Source organism: Cygnus atratus, chromosome 21 (genome assembly GCF_013377495.2).
Source record: "Cygnus atratus isolate AKBS03 ecotype Queensland, Australia chromosome 21, CAtr_DNAZoo_HiC_assembly, whole genome shotgun sequence".
In the NCBI taxonomy this organism is placed as follows: Eukaryota; Metazoa; Chordata; class Aves; order Anseriformes; family Anatidae; genus Cygnus; species Cygnus atratus.
The window spans coordinates 1,286,930-1,312,111 of record NC_066382.1 but is presented as its reverse complement, the minus strand read 5'-3'; the positions used below and the strand labels follow the sequence as shown (position 1 = coordinate 1,312,111).

Below are 25,182 nucleotides of genomic sequence, written 5' to 3'. Positions count from 1 at the left end.
TGCAGATGACTGGGTATTCCAGGGATTAAAGAGCTATTGTTTCTAACGTTGTTTGAAACATAAAACCAAAACTGGATTCAAGACGAGCAATCCAAGTTGGGAATTTCACAAACCTCAAATTGAGTACAATTCAAATATAAGTTACTGGTTCAGACCTAACTTAAATGAGAAATGCAGTCATGTTGTTGCCAGCTAGCAAACAGGAGGCATATTTGGATGCACACAAAAAAAGACTTGAGGATGGAAAACTAAACTTCTAAAAAACGCAATAAGAAATCTGTAGCTGCGAGGGACGCTGGAGGGAATCTGAAGCAAACCAGCTCATGTCAAATGAGAATAGCCCGGGCTATGCCGAAGTGTCAGCCCGCTTTGTGAACTTAGTTCCTGTTTTAAAATGCTTTTACATCATTTAACTTTGGATGCAGAAAGAAAAATACAAAAATACCGCAAATGTTCCTAACTCAGGCAACCTAGAGGAGATCGAGGCACAAAGCTCTAAATTTCAGCCCGCCTCGTTGAAATGAGCTGCTGATTGCTTCAGTGCCCACTCACCACTGCTCACAAGTGCTCTTACAGCAAGGAGCCCTCCAACCAAGAGCCAACATTTATCATCAGCTCCTCGTCTTACACCGCGAGCGCCGAGGGGCTCTCCGTGGCGCGCGGGGCTGGCTCCTGCCTCTCGGTTTCAGGGAATGACAGGGTCGGTGTCTCAGCGGCCCTTACGCTTCCCCTCGCCTATTCGCGAGGTCTTGTGCAGTGCAGGAGGCTGCGAGGACCCGGCCTCCTTGCGGGGCCTCCCGCAGGTCCCCGGGACAGAAGTCTGGGACTGCACGGTCCCCTTGGGATTGCTGTATGTTGGCAGCATGGCTGTGCTGCGTGTGTTATCTCGTGCTTTCCAGCAGTTACTGGTTGTGTCCAGTCAGATACAGGCACTTTTTTTCTGCTCAGTGTGAGTTCCGAGGACTTTTTGCCCAGCGTTCATCCTGGCAAAAGGGCGATGAAGCTGCTCCTGGGAATTTTTACCAGCAGCAGTAGAAAGGCACAAATATTAAAGGGCAGAGAAAAAAAATATCCTTTTAATTTGGGTTTCTTAAAACAATTTTAGAGTGGGGAAAGAAAAGAAGTAGAATTGTTCTTTTGACATGAATTAACATTTTTTTAAAATGTTAACTTGTAGGCTGCTGGCTTCTCCCAGGTTCTTATAAATTAAGGGTTGCACACGTATAAATTTTGCCAGAAACCTGAAGGCTGTATCACGTTTTATTCTCAGCCCAGTCCCCTGCATGTCCTTCTGTCCTTGTCCCTCATCTGGAGATGTTTGGTGGTGTATATTTTTAGTGCATGCAGCAAGCTGATTGGAAAGAACAGCTGTTTATCATCCACGTTCATCTTCTGTCCTTTACTATTTCTTTGTACTGACCGTTCTTTTATATCTTCTCAAAAAATAAACCCACTAAAACTTCAATAAAAGGGGGTAGGTAGCAAGCAAATGTTTTTTCAGAAGGAATAAAAGGTGCAGAATGTAATGAAATGGTAGCAAAGCAAAACGTTTTCTCCCCCTCAGCTTTCTTCCCTGGAAGACTGGGGAGTCTTAGGCCAGGCCAGCTGGTGGGAATGAGAGAATCCGGCCTAGGAAACGCGGCGGGTGGTGGTGGTGGTAACTGGAGGCACTGGGTGCTCAGCTGGGCGAGGAGGAAAGGCCAAGTGAGGACGTACTTCTTCCTAAGTGATTGATTTTGAGAGCCCATGGACTCAACTGAATGGCAGCAGTACTTGGAGCGATCAGCAGCATGTTAAACTCAGGGTAGATTTTTCTATTTTATTTATGGAGGAGATGATTTAGCCATGTTGGTTCTGGAATTTCCTATTCATTCCTCGTTTCCCTCGCTGCTGCACAAAACCAAGTCCCTTGACTTTCTCTCCTGGAAACCTTCTGGTGTTAGTTGATGGTTGCTTCTTGTAGTGAAACTGGTAGCGATTCTGCTGCGTGACGCTCCAAAGAATAAAGATGGCCGTGGGCGTACCTGGTTGTCACGAAAACCAGGAGTGTCAGGTGCCAGTACAACTAGAGAAGAGAAATGCCAAACACTCCCAGGTCTGTATGTCTGTGAGCTGATATGTGCTTTCATCAAATTCTGTCATAATTAGCAAGTAGCCCTGGTGCCTTTTGGATACCAGGCCCTGTATTTGGAACTTCAGACACTTAAAATAAAATTAATAGATTGCAAAACCGAATTCTTCATCCTGGCCATAAGAGGCATACATTTTTCAAAGGTACTGTAGCTGGTAGAACCACTGTGGCTGGACCCAGCTGGAGATACACGATGTTATCACACGGCATCGCTTTTTATTTAGCTGATATCGATGTGAGTTTCCTCCTAACAAAAACGGGGGAGAGCTCTGTTTGTGGCCAGGGCTGCTGTGTGCTTTGAAAATGAATGCCTACATTCTGCCTGCACAATATATTCAGAGCACTGGCCTCAGCCTCGCTCCCCTGTGCACGAAAACCCAGGGCAGAGCGGGGCTGCGGCGCTGCGAGCATCCCGCGGGTGCGAGAGCGGAGGGCTGCGGCCCTTGACGAGTGGCTCCCGAAGCAGGAAACCTGCTGCGAGCGCCGTGCGGCGTGACTAAGCACTGCTGGTTCCTACCTAGTGCTATCGCCTGGTGCTGTTCCTTCAAACCCTCCTTAATTTCACGTTGTTAGCAGGGTGCGTTTTTTTTTTTTCCCGTAACGGGGACTCAAAAAAAAAATAGGGAGAAAGGGTTTATCTTTGCTGGTCAGGAAGCATAAAGATTTATTTTCTGTTTGTACATGTGCAAAGAAAAGAAAAGCCTTGCAATAAAAGATTACCCACAAAATAACCAAGCAGCATTGTGTTGATGAGAGCCAGGACAAGCTTTTAATCAAAACCATTTGCTTTTCAGGAAAAAAATAAACATGTTTACATGGGGAGAAGGTCCTCTGTGCCTTCTTCTTTTCTTTTTTTTTTTCTTTTCACAAATAGACCACATTCTGTTCTTCTTTACATTCCTGTAACTCGGGAACAATCCCAGGAATATCCAGAGATTTTTTTCTGGATCTTTAATGAAGTAATTGGCAACAGAATCTGGACCTCAGAATGTTTTTTTTTTCAATTAATATATTAAAGTGCTGAGAGGTTAGTTGGAGACATTTCATTAACTATTTTTCAATTATGAAATGATTTTCAAATGCAAAATAATGTTAGCCAGTTTTCTTTACATTTATTCTCATTTGATAGGTATTTGAAAAGAACAGAAGATCCTTGTTTGACTGAGATGCTTGTGTTTCTACAGGAGGGCTGGAAAAGGATGGTAGAAAAATGAAACGATTTGGTGAATGCATCTGGAAAATGATACATAACTTCTGTTTTATTTTTTCGTGTCGCTACTGCTGCCTTCGTAGGGCAAATACTTCAGCAGTTTAGCTGTACTTATTCAGGAGACTGTAATATTAAACAGAGTATATGTAATAAATATAATAGCCATGAGCTTGCTTTCAGTATGATAGCTGCTGCTTTTGTTTGTGTTACATATATTTTTTAAAAGGGCTAGCAGGAGTTACAGTGCTGGAAAAAAAATGGGCCTCTGTTTAAGAAATCAATCTTATATGTGTGTGTATATAATACAGATTTTTTAAAATATATTTTTACATATATAACCTCATACTGTGAGTCTGTGTTCAGGATTCCTTGCTATGTAATACAATGCCTTAAAAAGAGGAAATAAAAAGCAGTGTGGTGTAGTGGAAACAAAGGGAAGGCTACTCCAAAGGAGGAAAACGCTGAACAAAAGCAAAATGTGCAGTCCCGTTCTGGCCAGAAATGCACGAGGCCAAACTTTTACATATTTACTCCTCCTTGAGTGAGGCAGCTGCATAGATAGGTCTGAGCGTGGTCTTAGATGAACAGTAGGTAGAAACATTTGCCTTGTAATTTTATTGAATTTTCGGATAGTTAACTACTTGCCAGGCCAGCACAGCAGCAGCTTTTTAGCTCGTTTTAAATTGTCTTTGTGCATCCCTTCCATGGCACGCTGATGCAATTAGTGGGTGTGTTTTTTGATCTTTAGGTAAACACTGCAGCTGTTCTCTCAGTTCTCTAATGCTCTTTTTGCCTGAAGTACAAACGCGTTACCGCGCTGAAGCTAAGATAAATAGTAGACATAACTCATGCAGCAGGTAAACAGTGCTGTTTCTTATGAAAGATACTTAAATAATGAGGTAATACGCGGGCGTACTTTTCTCACTTCATGTGTTTCATCTCCATCTCTTGCCCTGGTACTGGAACCAGTTAAACAATTACCACATCGCTTCTGAGCCGTGGCCGCCTGTCTCGGGAACACTTTTTCTCAGAGAAAAGATGTTCAGCTTGGGTTACTTTGTGCTCTGCTCCGAGGAGATCGGCGTGCTGCGGTTCTGCGTTATTAATACTTTCAGTAATTGTTCCAAATTGCTTTGTTTTGCGCTGCGAAATGTTGGAGCCAGAGCCAGCTTTCTGTGACACCAACTTTACGTCTGCAGAAGTAGTTACAGGGCAGATCTGTGGATCGAGCCCAGATTAGGAAAAGATTCCCCTGTTCTTTCCTTTCTTTTTTTCTTCTGCCTTTAATTCTCCATGCCTAGAAAGCAGAATAATTTTTATAAAAATAAAGAAATGTAGTATTTTCAGACCTCCGTTAGAGCATTAACCAAAACTGAGGTATATTATTAACTGTTTTATGTTTAAAACTTACTGATAATTATGAGATTACTGATTTAATATTTATTTGGTGCCCTTTTGTGGTGAGAAACGAGAAATGATAATGTGTGGTATTTTTATATAAATGATGAATATAAATGATATGAATGTAAATGTTCTGTTGGATTAGTAAATCTGATCTTTTTCAGTTCACAACAAATAAAAAAGGAAAGGAAACACAGCAGTAGTTTTAATTAATTCAGACCATCAGTAACATGATTGCAAGATGAAGTTAATTATTATAATGAAATGTTTGATGAAATTAATGTGACTCCAGCAGAATTCAACTTTTTCCTAATAATTAATGAAGCTCGCACTGTATTTCTTGAAAGACTGTTTGCAGCAATGTGTTTATATGCAATAAGCTACTTTGTTCTGAAAACAAGCAGGAGGGATAAAGGAGTTAAGATTATGATATAGAGGTAATATTAACCATTTAATATTATAATTCTGACAGATTTTTCCCAGGTAAAATTCATGAATGTATTTGTGAAGACCTAGGTAGACCTTTTAGACTGTTGTTTGTATTTCGGTGCTGATTAGGTTTGGGATTACTAGCTGAAAGAGAAATGTTCATTAATAGCTATATAGCTATATTGAGTTATTTTCTTACTTCTCTTAGGTAGCTCCAAGTGATAGTGTATTATGAGTTCTGTTTTACTGAGCCGAGCCCTAAGGTCAGTGTTTATTCCTAGTCTTTTTCTTTTTTTTCTTTTTTTCTTTTTTTTCCCAGGCATATTTACCATTAAACTCAGTGTGGTTTGGTCCTGAGAAAAGCTTGTCTTGTTGAACAAGCTGGCAAGAAAAAGACTTGAAGTGCAAATGAAAAAAGAAATGAGACAAGGGAGAACGTTATCTAAATTTCTTGTTTGCAGTGGAATCTGCAGAAGTGTAACTATACAATCGGTGCTAAACAAGTCCAGTGCAATCTTTCAGAAGCACTTCCAGCTCCTTACATCTGTACGAGAGCACCCACCTGCTGTCGGGTTTGCTGTTTGAGGGGTGCCGGCCGAGGCTCGCGGTGGCACCCAGCGAGCCGCCAAGCCCAGGTTTCGTGGTCGTGCCCAGACGGAGCGGGTGGGTGCGTGTTTGGCAGGTGAGTTAGTTATAGAGCAGGGGAATATTGTGCTGACAACTGTGCTAAGGATGCTGGCGAGTGCAGGGAAGGGTTTCTGTTTGGTTTGGGACACGTTGTAGAGTTCCAAGCGTGTGGCACGTTATTGAACGCGTGGCATGGTGGCTGTGCCACCGCGTGGTTTGAGGCAGAGATTTTCTGTCCTTTTCTGTTGGGTCGCCTCGCTCTGCTTGTACACAAGCCATTAATATTTCAATTAGCCGGCAACTGAAATCGCAGGGTTTTCAGAGCGCGCTTCAGAGAGGATCAAGGCAGGCAGCCGGGGCGATCAAACGCCGAACTTAGGTTATCAGAAAGGGGCTTTGCCAAGCGGCATCAGCCAGGGCCCCCTCAGGGCCGCCTCAGGGCCTCGGCTCCCCTCCCCGGGGCCGGGCCGGGCCGTGCCGCCATGCCGCTGGCCGGCGGAGGGGCTGCAGGCCGCGCTCCCCGGGCCTCACCCGGCGGCGGGGCCGGGCTGAGGGGAGCGGGGGCTGAGGGGAGCCCGGCGGGCCGGGGCCGTGCGCGGGCGGAGCCTGCCCCCTGGCGGGCCGGGCCGGGCCGGGAGAGTCGTGCTCGGGTTTCGCCGCGGAGGAGCTCGGCTGCAGCCTCGGTCCCGGGCCTGGGAGCGAGAGCTGGGGGAAAAAGGGCTCGGGGTCCTTCCCCAGAGCTGCCCTCCCCGGGCAGCGGCTGAAGGACAGAAGTATTTATGGAGAGGTGTGTGCGTGAGCTCGGGGAGTGGAGCATCGGGGGCAGCCTGCTGGCTCGTGGGGAAGGGATGTCTGTAGGTGTGGGCTTCTAATCCGCTGGGGGCTTTCTGAGTTCGGGCCGGAGAGAAGAGCCCGAGGAGCAGCCGGAGTCGCCTTCGGCCCGGCAGCGGCACCTGCTGCGTGTGAAGGAGCCGAGGGACTCGTGGAGAGCAGCCACGGAGCCCTGCGAGCAGCGCGGGGGGCATCGAGCAGTTTCTGTCTTTGTTCCCCACAAGATGACTTGCAGCTAATCCAGGGAATAGTTCTGGGTGAACTCTAGTTGATGTCCCGGAAAAGAATTTGATGCGTTGCTACTCAAGGGAGTGCAAATAAAACTTTGCAGTTAGTGACTAGTACTGGTTGAATTCTCGTGGTGGTGTTGGGAAGAGGACAGGGTGCAGCATGCTCTAAAAGTTTGGAAAACTCCTGTGGAAGGCACGGCGGCTCGGGACACATGTAGTTGCGATCCTCCCCTTTGTCAGCTGTGCAAAACTCGCATCCTGCTGCGGAACGCCCGCTGCTGCCGGTTTTCACGTTTTTTTTTGTGCCGAGGATTCTCACAAAGGCACCGCCCGGCTCCAGTTACCGAACGCTTGCACCCTGGTGACCCACGAGGCGCACAGATGTGGGTGTCCGGCAGCACCAGGAGCCAGCGAGCATTCTGCTGGCTAGCACAAGCAGGCCGCTGTCAGCACACCCTCCTTCCCCACGTACTTTGCTGTTGTCTCTCAAGGCACGAGGCCAGTGGGGTCCGCTCACGTGTCACCCCTCGGTCACTGGACATGCTGCCCTGGTCCCTGCTTGTTCTGGGTGTAGGACAGTGCAGATGAATGCATGGTGTGTGTGTGTGTGTGTATGTATAAGAAGAGGAGCTATGAAAACATGCACTGATGAGTTGATGCCTTGCAACCTTACACCTTGTTGCACCTTGGATAATGTTGATTTCTCTGGTTTTTTCTTTTTTTTTTTCCCCAAAGAAATGCATCCTTGGAATGCACACTGTGGTTCAGGACACCTACATAAGGTCTAGATATCATCTAAACCATATTCTACGCAGTTTTAAATGGGTATTTAAATGGTGCACGTGGCTGGTATGAGGTCTCTGCCCTTGTCTGAGTTCTGTTTCCATTTCGGGGTTTGTTCTGCAGTGCAGTAGCGGAGATGCAGGAGGCAAGCACTGTGTCCTCATCACACCTCAGAACGCACAGGTTCCCTCGTTAGGCAGTGGGTGTGAGCGAGGATAAACTGCTCATGTGCTGTCATTAGGAGTCAGGTCCTCAGGTTGCAGGTGGGAGTAATCCACAAAATAACGGTGTGAGGGATGCTAATTCCACTCTTTAATCATTAGGCCAGTTTCAGCTTAGAGAAGCAGAGACTTAACTGCGTCAATTCCATCAGCTTAATTTTCCCTTTGCTGTAACAAATACACAAAGCTTAGAGGAGGTAGGAAAAACAATTGGAAGATTTTTGTGTAATATAAATGAGAGAGGCTGTTACTGTAAATACTACTTTATGGTCCAAACTGCATGAAACTCTGACATGCACAGAGTAAAATAAAGGCAGGAAAAAAAAGAGCTCTCAGCAGCAATTATGCAAATCAAGTGACAGCCTCCCCTATTAGCTGGAATAATTTGAGTTATTGGTTAAAAATGTAAAATGCAAGTCTCTGCATATTTAACATGTCTCTCAATTTTTTTTTTGTTTCTGATTCCCAGATCTATTATAAAGTTATTAAAGAAATTGAGCCAGGAGAAGAGCTCTTGGTGTATTTGAAGGAAGGTGGTTATTCACTTGGGAACATGGCGCCCAGCATGGAAGGTAAGGCCTTGTTTTGCGAGCTAGGACCTTTCTGCACCCCTCACCAGCCAACCTAGGAATGTTCAAGATCCTCGATTAGTGCTGAACTGGGACAAAAACTTGACCTGGTGCCCGCCCCCTTGTGCAGCTGTTCATATTTTCTGCTTATTTTCACTCTTTCTCACTGGTGAGAGTAGTTATCTTAGTCAATGATAGCAAACAAGCTTTTATTACCTTCAAAGCATGCAACCGATTCATTTAATTCTTGTTGAGGAACGTTGTGCCATAAAAACGTGCCAAATCATTCCAAGGCTTGCAGAACTCTGGTTGTTAGAGCTTTGGATTAAGTGGAGAAGGGGACTTGGCAGGGGACGGAAGAGTCATCACTAGAATTATTACTGGAACAAACACCTCTGAAACCATGAACTGATGCGATAAAGGGGAAAAGAACAATTATTTTTAAAAGAAAGCTCCCGTTTTTGTTACCGCAGTGTCTGTCCAGCCTTGCAGCAAGTTGGTATTGCAGGACAAGGTGCACGGCTCAGGTAGGCTCGCTCAGGGAGAAGTTTCCTTGACTGCACGTCTCGTGTGGAGCAATGTGACAGACTAAGCATTATTCACTTCTTCATGTATTTTCCTTTAAATAGCCTGCTTATTACTGAGTTTCAGTAATCACGCAGACTATGTAAAAGACCTTTATGCTCTCCACATTAGAAGTTTTCTAGTAAGCTAGGGCAAAGAGCAACGTGCTAAATTTTGAGGTTCTCTTATTACACGAAAACTGTGCTATGAGAAATTTGAGAGGATGTGTAGAGAGGGATGGGGAAAGAGAAGAGTTTGAGTCCTTCCTTTTTTATGGTGCACAAAGATGCCTATAAAATACTTGCCTTTTTAATAAAAAGAAAGAATCACGAAGCTTTCTGCTTGCTATTCTGTTAGACTGTTGAAAGCCTTGAGTTCAAATTTAGTTTCACAAAGAAGAGAAATGTGTTATTGCAGAGTAAGAGTAGCCAGAACTCTCACGGTAAGATTAACTGGCAAACTGAGGGCTTTGGGAAGGAAGAACAGACTGCGCAGGCTCTATAAGAGGCTGTTCTGAGGCAGCCAGGAGGAGCTCCCTGGGGACAGGTTGCTGCTCACCTCTCTTTGAGGGTCCTTGCGTGCTTCTCTGCAGTAGCTGGTGCTGGCGTTAGTCAGCAGCGGGAGGGCAGGCTGGCAGGACACATGGCCTGAAACAATCTGGCAGTCTAGTCTAGTTGCTACACCGTGCCCAAAAATGTTACAGAAATAAGGCAACAGCATAGGCATGTCTAAAGTAATAGAAAACTGTACGCATTCTTAAACTGTTCATTTGAAAATCCAAATCTTTTCCTGAAATGAGTGCAAAACTCCATCATACTGGAGCAGTCCTCAGTCCTAACCTACTGTGAGGTACATTGTGATCCATAAATGAAAATCAGTCCGGACTTGCAAAGTTCTGCTGTATTTTATGAAGTTCTTGGTTTTCTTGACATTTGGTAACAGTGAGTGTTGGGGAGCAGTGTAGAAGGTGCGGGAATTATCTCAAGTGAAGAGATTCGTGGAGCATATTATTTATGTCTTTTTCTGTTTTTTCATTGAGTTTAGTGCCTGTTCCAGGTTTCTCATTATTATTTGATGATTAATTTCTAAAAATACATTCTCATCTATCAGTCTTTTTTAAGCTGTTAGTTGGAACTATTGCTCTATGTGATTAATTGCTGGAATTTGAATTATTTCATCTGGACATCCTACAACACATTTATTTTTCTTTCACCTGTATATGAATATAATTTTCAGATTCAGATTTGCAGTAAAACTCTTTAAGAGTGTACAAGCGATATGAACAATTAGCCTGAAACGCTTCTCAGAATCCTCTCAAGTTGGAGGATTAGTGCTCTTTATGAGCAGGCATTGCAGTAGCTGCTGCCTCACTGAGATGTCAGGTTTGGAATTATTTTTTCAGTGTTCTCCCCACAAAGAAGTTAATAATTTTCTTGAGACCGACACACAGACATGAATAATTTCTGTACTCACAGCCGTGGAGTAACACATACCTTTTTTGATGCCAGGGAGAAATCAGAAAGAAAATTCGTCACTCTTTAGCATTTCTGTTTCTAACAGGCTTTTATTTGAACGAGCAAAAAGTGCTCCTTGTTTTCCATCTTTGTCATTATATAACATTTATCTGTATCTTCCTGGTAACGTCTGGTGCTTTTGCCACATAATTGCTTTCAAATTATAATAGGCCAACATTAAATATTTGACTTCTTAATACTTGTTACTTTCAGTAATGCTATCTTCCTGCTGCCTCGCACCCCCATTTCGATTCTGAATTAACAAGAAAGAAAATGCAAAATTGTTCCACACAAAGATAATTATCATAAAAATCTTTTATCCGAACCCCAGCCAAACACAGCAGACCCCTTATCACTGCAGGAATTTTGAGTAGGGCACTTGAACTCCTTTGAGATTCAAGTCTGGTAGATTAGCATGTAGATGCCACATAATTGTGTTCCCCTTGGTTTCTCTGAAAGCTATTAGGCACTGATTTATTTTTCTGTTACATTCCTGCTTTGTCCTGAGTGTTACTGATGGAACTTAAGATAGACACATATAACCATAGATTTGACAAACAAGACATAGAGAACAGGCAGCAATTTTTTGTTACTGGATTTTTCTTTTCTTTTTATCCCCTTCTCCTCTGTAAGGTACTGAGGCAGGAACCTTCTTTTGAAGGGCAGTATTTTTATTTGTGGTGCTTGAAGAAGGAACAAAAACTTTAATGAGAACTTGTTTTGAAGGGTGATATTTTTATTTTTGATGCTTAAGGAAAGAAAAAGAACTTTAATGAACCTAAAGCGTAAAAAGTGGGTGTCTCGTATAAAGGCACAAAGCAGACACCAGGTCTTGTTAGTTCAGTTCTGAGCTTCCTTTGTTAGTGGGGACTTTTTTTTGCAGGGTGATGACCTGGCCCTTGGTCTGCAGGTCAGTTCCTTTCCCTGCAGCAGTATTTATTGAGAAGTCTGATTTCTAATGTTCTGAAATTCAGAAAACAGAACGCAGTGCTGGATATTGATAAGAGATAATCGGCTGCTCTACCAGCCAGTCATTGCTTCCCCTGCTTAGCCTGGGTGAATATCAGAATAATATTTGCAGCCAGTGATGACGTGTAACATGTGACTACAGGCCTTTAATCATATTTTTCTCAGTCCTTTAAATCTTCTTTTCAAGAAACATTCCTTTTAAAATCCAAATATTCTGAAAAAAAGCATTTCTTTTCCTATCATCCATCTTTTCTACCTACAAAAAGGCTGTTGCACTTGCTAATAGGAGAGGACCGTTGTTGTTACTGAAGCAGGAGCTGTACAAAACAGCTTTTTTTTTTTTTTTCAATTAACTGATGTGCGAGGGCTAGATCTATAAAATCTGTGCAGCACACAAGGTATGCAAAAGCAAAAACCTCCATGTCTCATCCCAGCTGTCTTGTTTCTTCTGTTTTTTCTTACATTTCTTAATAAAGTCCGAAGGGGGCAGCTCCTCAGCTGGTGTAAGCGTGCCTGTGCCAGCCACTGCCGACTGAGGCTCGCGTTATATTGTGTGTAACGGTGTGAGGTCGGTAATTCTGCTCCGAGGACAAGGAGAACTGGAAGCAAAATTACTTCTGTAACAGTTATTAGTGAGGTTATTAACGTATTTCATCTGTCTGTCTATCTACCTAAACTGTAATCTCAACAAACAGGCAAAAAAACGTTATTCTTGTTGATAACAACAGGTAGCAGAAGATCAGGGTGTGAGCTGTAGGAGGGTGCCTGTGAGTCATCCATCTTCAGCCGGGTACGCAATCAATTATTCTCTGAGGCTCATTTGCCAAACTCCAAGTGGATTTCTGGTTCCTAGAGGATAGTCTGGGTAAAATAAGATACGGTTAATTGTATAAATCTCAGTCTGAGATAGGAAAAATCTTGTATGGATTTGGGAAGTCATTTTGATGTATTTTCTCGAGTCAAAAAAGAAAAAAGAATAGATGTTTTTCCCTTCCAAGTTTATCATTTTGGGGAATTGCCACAGTTTTTGTTTGTGAGACGCTGAGTTTTGTAGGAGCTTCTCAAGAGGTGAAGCCATCTGGGAATCTCCAGTCCCGAGGGCTTTCAGTCGCTTCTACAAAAAAGAAGCCTTGTTGCATTTAGCCATCGCTGGGTTTACAAGAGAGCAGGGGGGAGAAATACCAGGATTGCCGGGTGGGTTCTGAGGCAGAGGGTCACTTTGCCAGGCTGCCCCCTAAGAGGCTTTGTCCTGCTCCCTGCAGCGCAGCAGGCTGCGCGAGGCGATGAACTCCTGCCCCACGTGCGTCGCTGGGAGCCTGAGCAGAACAAAAGTGCCGTCGCGTTTGGCAGCGCCGGAGGCACTTCAGAGCGCAGGCTGACGTCTGAGACTACAAAACCCCAGCGTTGTAGCAGCTCAGCACTCGTCTCGGTGTGCGTGAGAGCTAACGTGAATGCTTTAAACACTGAGAGGTGGCACAGTGAGGCTACGTCCTCAGCCCGTGCAGTGCGTGTTTGGACACTCGATGTTTCGCGCCCGGCTCTTCTCACCTGGACTTTGGATGGGTCACGAGTGAGAAGTGCAGCACGCCTCAGCCCTTCCCGTGCCCCCACACCGGGCCTGCCCCTGCCAGGGACGTTGTCAGGCCATAAACACAGATGAAATCTTAAATTTTGCTAGCTAACATCATACGCTCCATGCTGTTGTTAGAAGTAAAATGCAGTAACAAACCATAACGTGATACTGTAATTCCTTTTTTCTTTCTTTTTGCTTTTTTTGTATTTTCATAAAAAGCAGTTTGGATTATTTTAATGATAGGTAATGCACAGTCTCTCAATAGTGCTAGGCAGTTTATTATGTCCTAATTTCCAGGTTTTCTTCCCCGGGGACCTAAAACACACGAGATGCATATTAGTGCTGTTCTACAAAATGCTAATAAACAGAATTTTTCTAAGGAGCAGAACAGGGGCTAATCCACCTCTCTGTGAGACTGCTGATACCAGTACAGAGTATATATATGATCTGTCAAAACTAGTTGGAATGGGAAAGCCACAGGTATTTTCTTCCCTTAGGTTGGCTTTTTCAGTCAAACCTGTTCCCCCGACCCATCCCCAAAAAGGGAGATGTTGACCTGCTGAATTTTATTTCTTCTTGCATCCCTCTCTTTCTCAGTTCAGGAAATCCTATAGCATCTCTGCGTTTGGTTTATTCTCTGCGTAAGCTGGGTTTAGCGCCACGAGACGTGCTGCTCGGATAAGTAGCAGGGCACAGCTGCTTGTGTCTCAGCGATATTTTCTCGTTTAGCTCTTGGGCTCGCTCCAGCCCGTGGGCACGCCGATACTTTCCATGTAGGCGCGACCTCGGGGGTTTCATCTGCCCACGCAGTCCTGCAGCGGCTGCGGGACCTCTGTGGGACCTCGCCGGTCGCTGTCACCTCAGGAGCAAGTCACGGACTGGGTGCAGGCACTGGGGCGCAGGGGCAGGGGTCAGAAACCCCAGCCCGGGCTGAGATACGCCGCGGTGAGAGGGGTGGAGAAGGAGACGGCCGCCGGAGCACAGGCAGGGACGCGGCGGGCCCCGTGTGTGACGCTGCCCACGATGGCGCTTGCGTCACGGTGTTAGCAGGACGGCGGTAGTTGTGTGAAAGCTGGAGCAGGCGGGCGTGTTCGGTGCTTTAAACCGAGGGTTTGCAGAAGGGTGGCGCGTTTTGAAACCGGCTGCAGACAGGTAAGCGGCCAAGAAGAGGCGAGGGCGGCCCGGCGTCACCCTGCTGTCTGCTCTCCATCCCACGTCTCCTCCTGGCTCCACCTCGTAGGAGGCATATTGCCACTCTTCCCTCTGAAGCAGTGCATTTTACCACAGGCTTTCCTTTAGAAAGTGAAGTTATCAGACAAAGAGAATAAAGCTTGATACGAAACAGAGCTCCAGAGAGCAGAGGGAGAGGGCAGAGGGACAGGGGACCGCAGCACGAAGGGCCGAGTGGTCGCTGGAAGCTGCTGCTTCGAGCTGGCTGCTGGGTGGAGAAACCCCGAGCTGTCCCGACTCCCTCGCAGAGGTTGTTCTCCTGGAAAATTTACAGCTCTGAGCTGATTGTTTGACTTGGCACCATGGTCAGGATGCTGCCTTGTAAACTTAATAATAGCTGCCCTCTTTTTAATTTGTTTGACCTTGACTACAATAATTTATTATGTGCATTAGAACTTTTTCTTAAAAAAAGAAAAAAAAAGAAGCCCAGCACAACAACAAAGACTTTGGCTCCCTTTCCTTTCCTCCACGGTGCTCTGGTTCTGAACCCCTCCTGTCTGATGGCGCACCGGGCTCCTCAGCGGCGCGGGGCCGGCCGAGAGGACAGCGTTGGGAGGGCGTTTGCTGAGAGAGGAGCGTCCCCAGGTTGCGCTGGGGCTGGGATGTGCTGCTCCCAGCATCGGCCGGGATCCCAGCGTGGTTCGTTCCTGTCTTTCCTGGCGGCCCCCGCTGAGGAGGAGCTCGCCGGTGCTTTCCGAAAGCCACCGCGCACGAGGGCTTGCTTTTAGTGCTTAAAGTGAAACCCTTCTGCCGTCACAGCCTGCCTCGGTTTCTCTGTCCTGTCGCTTGCAGATCTCCTGTTTGTTTGTTTGTTTTTAATGAGAATGTTACGTTTGCTTTACAAGCACAACATTGCGTAAAATAGCTAGAATCGTTTGAACGTCCTGGTCCACGAGTCCAAATCCTCTTGTCTGTCTGTTTCAGAGGAGCACACGTTTCGCTGCGAGGACTGTGACGAGCTTTTTCAGTCAAAGCTGGACCTGCGGCGACACAAGAAGTACGCCTGCAACTCCGTCGGCTCCCTCTACGAGACTCTGAACGATGAGATCAAGCAGGAGGGCCTTGGCGATGGGCAGGTCTACGAGTGCAAAGACTGCGAGAGGATGTTCCCCAACAAATACAGGTACCGCGCTCTCCAGGCACAGCCTTTGGCACTGGTTCGTGGCAATGCCGGATTCTGGTGCTCGCTTTCTGAGTGCCCTGAGCCCTTCTGAGGGCTGGGACAGACGCCTTGGTAGGCCTGGTCAGCGTCTTTGCAGCAACTCCTCCCACGTGATGTAGTTGTGAGGGAAAACAGTGGTAAGACATTCCGCCCCTGTTTGCATGAAGAGCGTTTTTTAAATATAATCCTCGGCCATTTGAGATCAGTGGGTATAAAGAGGCATTGCTATACTGAGAGCTCTAACGGGGTCATGAGCTCCTACTTAATCTTACAGCAGCAATTAAAAAATTCTGTTCCAAGCACATATCAAGTGTAGTTTTTTTAAAAAGGAAAATGTTCATGAAAATACTTTGTGTTTACCAAGCGTTTTTGTAATAGAACTGTGGAAAAGAAAAAAAAAAAAAAAAAAAAGAAAATAGGATATTCTCCATCTTTTTTTATTATTATTATTTGCAATGATTATTAAAACAGAGATCTTTGAGATTTCTGATTCATTTGCAATGTGGGACTCGTTCAGTATTAGGTGCCAAATTTTAAAAAAAGTTGAGCTTTTATTTTTTTTAAGTATTTTAGGAATGTGGTTCTTTGCATCCTGAGCCTATACCATCTAGGCTGTATTTTCAAGGTTTTCTCCACAGCGTGTGAGGGCTAGGAATGTATTCGTTTGCACAGTGTGCTGTCTTAATTCCTGTACTTTTTATGTTAATTTAGGAAATACCCTTTGGAGATTTATGTGTGTTTGTCTCTTTGTAATGTTGGTGTATTTCCTGGTTCCTCTTGAGAGCCTAGAGTGGCAGTGAGTCCGTTTTACAGGAGTTGAGAGAAGCAGAAGGATTTTAAGTCCCATTTTCCCCTTCATACTTGTTTTACCCCGTGTGGGTAAGATGTTCAGAGTCTGCTGGTGAAGCTCATGCCAGGTATTCAGACGATGTGGCTCGGATAAGGTCCCAGTCAATATCCCTCGATTTCTTGGGAGCAGTGTGATCAGAAAGACCTTGACTCAGTTGAAGACTTGACTCCCCTTGGGACATATCTCCATTGCAAGCGTTCCTGGCAGCGTAGCAGAGGCTTTTAAGTGTCGGTAGGTAAAAGGGACGAACAAACGACTTGTTCAAAGTCAGATGGAATACCTGTGGAAGGGCCAGGAACAGAACACCAGCTTCTTTTTCAAGCAAATAATACAAAGCGACTTTTTTTCAACGGGGAAAGAGAGTCAGCAACATCACCGGTCTGTGTTGTACACGCTGACGGATTTGGTGGAGCTGGAGAGAATTTCCCCATCCATCCCTCCCCCATCAATCTGCTGCATTTTATGTACTGAAAAGCCCACTAAAACACAGAATAAATCCAGTCAGCATACCTAGATGGTCTTATAATTTTTCAGAAGTTAATACAGATCAAATCAAGAGTGCCACTGGGGAACTGAAATTGAGCATTTAGCAGCTGACTAAATAAATAAATGTTTTGCTAATCCCAGTAGGTACTTGCCTCTAAACAGCATATTAGTTTGTCCATATTTGCTCTAAATAAACTCATAAATCACAGTTAACAGGAACATATTTTTATATATGTATATGAAAAGTATGTATTTCTTTGTATGTGTAAAAAATTTTGTAGTGTTAAGAACACCATTTCTTTAGCAAAAATGAATATTGCTTCTTTAAAATGAGTGGATTGTCAGTTTATAAGGGGCATGTTCATGAATATTTACTATCACAACTTGAAAGAGGAGGAGGTTCTTCGGGGGAGTAGCAGGATGCTGGCTGCTCACGTTCACACGCGGGGCCGTGCAGGCAGGCAGCCTGCCCCCGCCGCCCTCGGTGGCCCCGCAGCAGCACCGCACGCTGGCGCTCAGGACCACGAGCCAGAGGCAGGGCTGTGGCGGAGGGGAAGCAGAGCGAGCGCCGCGTTTCCCTGAGCAGCCATCCCTGCCGTGGCCCGCCTCCAGCAGCCAGTTGGGTTTGCCATCGTCCTCCTGGTCCGAGGGAGGCTGCCAGTTGGCAGAAGCTGAAATTGCCGAGTTAAGTCATAAAAGATGTCTGACATTTAGAAGTGAAATGTGTTTGCACCCTATCGTGTTTCTTTCCAACGTTAAGTTGCCGTGTTCCGGGAAGCTGTGGGCTTTGTGCCCATGAAAACGGCAACGCGATAGTCTCAGCAGCAGCAGCTAATATCTTGTCTTTCCCTGTGGGGATGCCGTAGAGATCTTGGTCACAAAGTGCTCATTTTTCCTGTCGGGACCCTGCGGGGTCAGGTCTGGTTTTACCTTCCCTCTCCCCCTTGTAAAAGGACTCAGGTATTTAGTAAGAAAAGTCACAGAACCCAGCAGCATTTTGAGGCGGAGAGGGCAGTTTCCATCTGTGAAATAAATGCCAAAAATGTGCCTGCGGCCGCACCTTTCATTGTTGCTGTGCTGCTCGCCTGCTTTCTAATAGGGCTTCTGGGGTCGTGCATGGGGGCCATAGTCAGTCCTGGCCCCCCACCACGAGCCCTGGCCAGTTTCTCTGTCGTCCCCATCAGTCGTGGCTCCATTTCATGCCCCCTCGATGCCACAGACAGGGTGCGTGGTGGTGCGGGCCTGGCTCAGCGGGCCCTGGGCCCCTTTTCTCTTTTGCAGCCTGGAGCAGCACATGGTGATCCACACCGAGGAGCGGGAGTACAAGTGCGACCAGTGCCCGAAGGCCTTCAACTGGAAATCCAACCTGATTCGTCACCAGATGTCTCACGACAGCGGGAAGCGGTTTGAATGTGAAAACTGTGTCAAGGTACGGCGCAGAACGCGGCGACCGCAGGCAGCTCTGGGGAAAGAGGGCACTGGGGCTGTGTGCTGGTGCTCGGGCCAGTTCCCATTGTACCAATAATGGCCCCAGTCTTCTCCCTCCTGCTTTGTTTCCGCTCCCTGAAGGTGTTTTCTCTTTCAGGTGTTTACCGACCCGAGCAACCTCCAGCGGCACATCCGTTCCCAGCACGTTGGCGCGCGAGCCCATGCCTGCCCCGACTGCGGCAAAACCTTTGCCACCTCGTCTGGCCTCAAACAACACAAGCACATTCACAGTACTGTCAAACCTTTCATATGTAAGTTGTCACGGCCATCACGGAGTTCTGGCTCTTGCTATAATTGCACGTATCCTGCGGGGCCCCCCAGTACTAGCTGTCCCTCTGTGAGCAGCCGCTGTAATTTTATAGGTCAGAGCACAAGATGAAATTCCGCAGCAATTTTTTTTTTTTTTGCATGCTCCCTGTTTTTTTAGTAAACATTCATGGCAGTTTTTGACTTTCTTGACAAGTTAAAAGCTGAGTCTCTCAGCAGCCCTAGTGATGCCATTTTCTCATATCTTTTCTTTCTTCTTTTTTCCCTTAATAAGTTTCGAATGTTCATGTTGGTGACATAAATAAATAGCTGGCACAGCCTGATCGAAGTGTTTTTCAGGGGTGCCTCAAATCCTCTAGCTGTGGAACAGAATTTGGAGTAGTCACGGAGACGAGAAGAAGGTGTTTTTTAAAAAGAGATTTTTTTCCTTCTTTATTTACTGCATGTTTCACCTAGATAGTACTTGGAAGCCAAATAGCAGATTAACTGGGTCCTTAGTGCTCGCTTTAGTGGAATATTTCCAAAAGAGCGTTTTCCCTCAAGAGCCATTCATCTCCTTTCTTGTCATTTTTGGGGTTGTATATTCCTTTAATTGACACAGCACCTATTGGATTTTGATAACTGTGCAGAAAAGTGGATTGTGTCACAACAAAGCTATAGAAACTTTAGGGACTACTTCCTGACACTCTTCAGAAAGTGTCATTAAAGCACAGAGCAGGATCTGGGTTTGATTCCAGGCTTTGATGTTACGGTAGGGAAGCCACTGGACCCCCTTTTGCCTTTTTCCCTATTGGTATAATGGGAACAGCATGCAAGGGTATCCTGGGAGACTCGTTTCATTAATGTGTTCTGAGATAATCAGATGGGTGTCAGCGGAGGAAGAAAAAATACTCTTATTGCTCATTTTGATGCAATCTTTCATTTGATGACGGGCACATGAAAGAGATAATTTGAATCTCATAGTATTGCTGCAGTGAGATGAATGATTTCTTCTCATAATCTCCTCACTCTCACCTCATAAGAATTAGGGAGTTGTCAGTCTAAATCAGTGTGTAAAACAACTGAGACTGATTCTGCTTAGTTCAGATGTACCAGGTGGAGTCACATGCGTTAATATGGAACCCATTAGCAATTTTAGGGGAGCCATGAGGCAGGATTCCCTGGAAAGATTTTCTTTCCTGTTCAGTGGGAAAAAAAAAAAGGTGGATGGTTCCTTTGTTTTTTTGTTGTTGTTGTTTTCCCCACAATATTATACCTGGCTTTAAAAAAAATAATCAAACTTTATAACTGCAAAATGCAGAACAGTAGGAGAGGACGTTACATGCAGAGTTACTAAATCATTGTGTAATTGGGGATTTAAACATTTTTTTTCCAGTTTTCCTTATTTTAGAATGATGATGTGAGCTCTCATACCTGTAACACTTTTATTCAGGGAAATTTATGCAATATTGTGTGTATGAGGAGGCTATAGCAACTCTTCCTGGGGTGGAAAATGGAAGAAAGGAGCCTGATTCTGTTCGAAAATGTAGCTTTTGTTATCTTTTCTTTTCTTTTTCTTTTTATTTTTTACAACAAAAATAACGCAAGCAGCACGAGCACAGCGTTGAGCCAGTGAAAACTGACAGAAAGTGCATTTGGTTGTGATACCATCTGCTTAGGCAGATTAGCCATTTATTGTAAACTTGTGTGTATCTTCCAAACCACAATATAACATCTCTTGGCACATGTCAGGGGAGACGGTTAAAATTAGAAAGGGGTAATTTTGTGCTGGAAAGAAAAATATACAAACATCTTTTAAATAAATCCACCCAAATGTGACATTTCTTCAGAAATTATCAGTAATTCGAGAGGGAGCTCACACAAGGTGTCCTTACACACGGAAGCATTTGCACAAACCTGTTTGTTTGAACGTGCACAGTCCCTCCCACAACCCTGAGGACGGTGGCTTTGCACAGACAAGCAGGATAAGAAAAACACCCATTCTGGAATTAAAGTCAAGCATTTAAAGTAGAGTCAAAGCAGAGACGCACAGCAGTGCAGCTGGGTGCCCTGACTTTAGCCTGACAGTGCTTGTGGGGGGACAGCACTCCTCATGGATCTGAGGCTGTCGGGTGGCGAGCGCATCTCCTGCAAGGACAAGGGACGGGGACAGCCCTGAGAGAACAGGGCTGTGGGACTGGAGTGCTAGGCAGGTGCTGGCAGATCCCTCTGCCTACATCTCCCTAGAGTCAGAGGCTGTTGTATCCAACAGATCCTTAGTTTTAAGGAAGATAAATGGAGAAGTGTTTCCTTTCAGTTCTCTGTTTAGATTAGTTTTTAAGAAAATATTTTAAAATAAAGTTTAAAAAAATAAAAATACAAAAGCCCTTTCCTTGAAAGTGTAAGGGATGGCTTGAACAGAATCATTATGAAGGCTGTTGCTTCAATACTGCAACTTGTCTGAGTTTAAAAAAAAAACTTTGAGGAATGTTTAGTTCTCCCTCTGTTTGTGCTTCCTCTGCAGCTCCTTGCTGTATCAAGGCCCAAAGCAGAAAGGCTGAAATTCTCTGAGTTCATATTAAATTTCTAGTGCAATCAAAAGCCAGATGCAGCAGACCCTTCAGTGACAATCCACTCAATTTTGTGATGCTCATTTCAACTGAAATGGCAATTTTGTCCAATTTTAGCAATCTTTGCTTTGAATTTTACTGAAAGGGTTTTCCCTTTTATTTTCAGAGCTGCCAGTGATATATTTTGGCTGTCTTTTGATATTCAAATATCGATGTAAATCCGAATAATTTAGAGAAAAAATGGAGGGAAAATCAAGCTTGCGCGTACCTATCAGTAAGAGCTGGGAGGAAGGAAGGGCGAAGGACGGACGGACGGACAGACTGCTTTTCACTGCGTTGGAGGGCTGGGTGTTGGGAGAATTGGACTCAGGTCCTTGCCTGCCCAGCCCTGAACAATACGCTTTCCCTCTCTTTGTCTCAGTTTCCATGTTTACAAAGCGGTGATAACAGCAGTTCTCCTGTGAAAGAAGCGTGTTAATTCACTAAGAAGTAGGATTTACTCCTGTGTTGAAAGAGGCACTAGATAATAAAAAGTTATAGTGTTTTGATATATAGAAAAAAGTCTGGGTGTGGTTTTTTTTTCTTACTCTGTTCCTTTCACACCAACAAAGTCTGTAGGTGAAAGAGGCTGTGAAAATTCACATTGTGAAAGCTCTGTGTTTACAGGTCATTAAAGAGAACGGAGATGTAGTATTAACTTGGCATTGCTGGAGTGTCCTGCTAATTCAACGAGTACAACATCTACCCCACTTCTAGCTGAACTGCGCTCTGGCGGGCAAAGTATTTATAGAACATCCCCATGGAGTGGTTACTTACTATTAATGGCATTAAAGAAAGGGTAGATTTGATTAAACGAGGCCAAGTTCTTCTCCCTCCAGCCTTCAGTACTTCCTGCCATGCCAAGACTGGAGGGAAAGCAGGCTGGTTAACGTAAATAGATATCATTAAAATGTACGATTATTGTAAATAGATTTTAACAACGTTTGAGCGGGAGTAGCGCGTCACCTCGGATTTCCGTAGAGCGTAGCTCCTTGAGAGATTCTCTGGCGAGAAGGTTTATCTGAAAGGAACGGTGGTGGTGTTTCTAGGATTCCCTCCGCAAAGCCTGCCCGTGCCAGCTGGGCAGCGGCTGGGACCCGGAGGAGTCGCTGCTTTCTGCCAGCTGCTCTGGGGGTCTTCCAGCCTCCCCCCCAGCATCTCTTCCAGCACCCTTGAGCAGGATTCCCAGGGCTGCCTCTTCCTTTTCTAAATGTAGCCAGGATCGCGCCCTGGTGTTGCTGCGTCCTTTGTCGACCTGTAAGGAGGGGGATCGCTTTTCCCACATCCTTGCAAGCTAGAGAGACCAGATGGGCTCCTTAGCCTCGTTTTGTACAGGGGGAGCTGAAGCACGAAGAAACTTTGTGCCTAAAGGCATGTAGGGAAGCCTCAGCTGAAGACATTTGAAGCTGGGTTTCTAGAGATCCAGACCAGTGTACGCAGCATATAGCCTGCTTTTTCTCTCTTCTGTCTCCAGGGAATCAGGATTTTAGGGGCAGGGTGAAAGGAGTGTGGGACACTGATGAAGCTCCTAACGAATTCCGTGCAATTTCCTGTTAATTTCATATTGCTTTTGTTTTTGGTTTCTGTTGATGCTTTAGGTGAGGTCTGTCACAAATCCTACACGCAGTTCTCCAACCTCTGCCGTCACAAGCGGATGCACGCGGACTGTCGCACCCAGATCAAATGCAAGGACTGTGGCCAAATGTTCAGCACTACCTCCTCTCTCAACAAACACCGGCGCTTCTGCGAGGGCAAGAACCATTACAGCCCTGGGGGAATCTTTGCCCCAGGCCTCCCCTTAACGCCCACTTCCATGATGGACAAATCCAAGCCCTCTCCCAACCTCAACCACGCCAGCCTGGGATTTAATGATTATTTTCCATCCCGTCCCCACCCAGGGGGTCTTCCATTCTCACCTGCCCCCCCAGCATTTCCTGCCCTCACTCCAGGATTCCCAGGGATTTTCCCCCCGTCCCTATACCCCAGGCCCCCCTTGTTACCACCCACACAACTGCTCAAAAGTCCCCTCAACCACGCTCAAGACGCAAAGCTTCCGAGCCCCCTTGGGAACCCGGCACTTCCTCTGATTTCTGCAGTAAGCAGCAGCAACCAGGCCACTTCGGGAGAGGAGAAATGTGAAAGCAGCCTGGAAAACTCCTACCTGGAGAAGCTAAAAGCCAGGAACAGTGACATGTCCGACGGCAGTGACTTCGAGGATGTCAATACAACCACGGGCACAGATCTGGATACCACCACTGGCACCGGCTCTGACCTGGACAGTGACGCAGAGAGCGACAGGGACAAAACGAAAGATAAGAGCAAACAAATTGAGAGCAAACCAGACTTTGTCAGCAGCTCTGTGTCTGCAAGCTCCACCAACAATACCAGTGAGATCCCTCTCTTCTATTCTCAGCATTCCTTCTTTCCTCCCCCAGAAGAGCACCTGCTACCCACCACAGGAGCAGCCAATGACTCTATTAAAGCCATCGCCTCCATTGCAGAGAAATATTTTGGGCCTGGCTTTATGGGGATGCAGGAGAAAAAGATGGGTTCACTCCCGTATCATTCCATGTTTCCATTTCAGTTCCTCCCCAATTTCCCCCATTCCCTCTACCCTTTCACGGAGCGGACCCTCAATCACAACTTGCTGGTCAAGGCAGAACCAAAGTCACCCCGGGACCTCCACAAGGTAGGCAGCACCAGCTCGGAGTCGCCCTTCGATCTCACCACAAAGCCAAAAGAGATAAAGCCAATCCTGCCACCACCTAAGGTCCTGCCAGCCCCATCCTCAGGGGAAGAACAGCCACTGGATCTGAGCATTGGCAACCGCATCCGAGCCAGTCAGAACGGAGGAAGAGAGCCACGCAAAAACCACATTTATGGGGAGAGGAAACTAATGGCAAGCGAAGTCTTACCCAAGATTTCCCAGTCTCAGCTGCCTCAGCAACCATCCCTGCATTATGCTAAGCCATCACCCTTTTTCATGGACCCCATATACAGGTATTAACATACCCTGCCTTAATTTTTTTCCTCTAATGAGCTCGTTTTCTAGCTGACATCACAACCTGAGGCAGATCTGGATGTAGGTTATCCAGAAAGAGCAGTGAAAATCTGACACAGCTGATATACCAGTACAGCCTGACAGTACTTCTCTGTCCTTTGTCACAGCACGTTGAATTTTCTGAACCACAAGGGCTGAATAATTGAAAGGAGTACTCATAATCAATATGTATAAAGAACACATCTTTATTTTGATAAAGAAGAAACTTGACCTATTTAAGGACTCTCCCACGAGCCAACGCTAAGATGGCACTTCTGCTGGGGAAATTCCAGAGGTTTGATTCGATAAGAATGCAGAGTTCAGATGCCTCAGAGCCTGGGCTCTCATGGCTTGGGAATGAGTCAGGAGCCCTGGGAGCCTGCAAATACAGCTCTCCCACTCACTTCTTTGGTGGCCTTTTGTGAGCCACTTCACCTTTTTTTCTCCCCGCCCCCCTTTTTCTTTCTAATTCCTTGGAATTATTCAGTTCATAGGAACTGCTGTTGTGGACCCAGGCTTTTGAAACATTTTTAAGTCTGGAGTAACAAGTACTGAGTAAGTGCATGGTAGCACGTTATCTAGATCTCTCCCAGAAATGTTTCTTGTGCAATTACCTTTCTTAGAAGATATCCAGGCTTTTCTAGTTTCACTTTGAGCGGATGTTTTTGAGGAAGGCAGATTCGTCATGTCTCTCCTAGAATAAGTCGTACATGGAGGGCATGCGTAAAGCAGAGTAGATGAAGTTATCCAAATGCCAGCTAAAATTCCAGAAAGAAAGAATTCAGAAGATGTAAACGAAAGGTTTGGGTCTTTTGTTGTTGTAGAGCTGTTTATGGATTCTGTTTCTAAAGTACAATTCTTTTGAGCTTTAAGGTGAGCGTATCAGTGAGTTTGCATATTGCCCCCGCAGGCACTGGCACTACCTCTGTTGTCTTCCTGCTGCTGCTGAGACACCTTTGTCACATAGCAAACGCCATTTGCTAGTTCTTAGCAAAGTCCAGCGAGAGGAGGTGTCCCAA

The 25,182-nt window shown here is 45.6% G+C and overlaps 1 protein-coding gene across 2 annotated transcripts in view; it reads left to right on the top strand.

Annotated features, from left to right (window-relative positions):
* Window positions 1–25,182, top strand: part of PRDM16 (PR/SET domain 16) — a 290,489-nt gene that overhangs the window by 244,693 nt on the left and 20,614 nt on the right. For both annotated transcript variants that reach the window (XM_035557638.1, XM_035557637.1), the window contains exons 5-9: window positions 8,333–8,435; window positions 15,207–15,405; window positions 18,062–18,209; window positions 18,366–18,519; window positions 22,722–24,123. In XM_035557638.1, coding sequence (XP_035413531.1) covers window positions 8,333–8,435; window positions 15,207–15,405; window positions 18,062–18,209; window positions 18,366–18,519; window positions 22,722–24,123 — 2,006 coding nt within the window. The remainder of the gene's footprint in view (window positions 1–8,332; window positions 8,436–15,206; window positions 15,406–18,061; window positions 18,210–18,365; window positions 18,520–22,721; window positions 24,124–25,182) is intronic.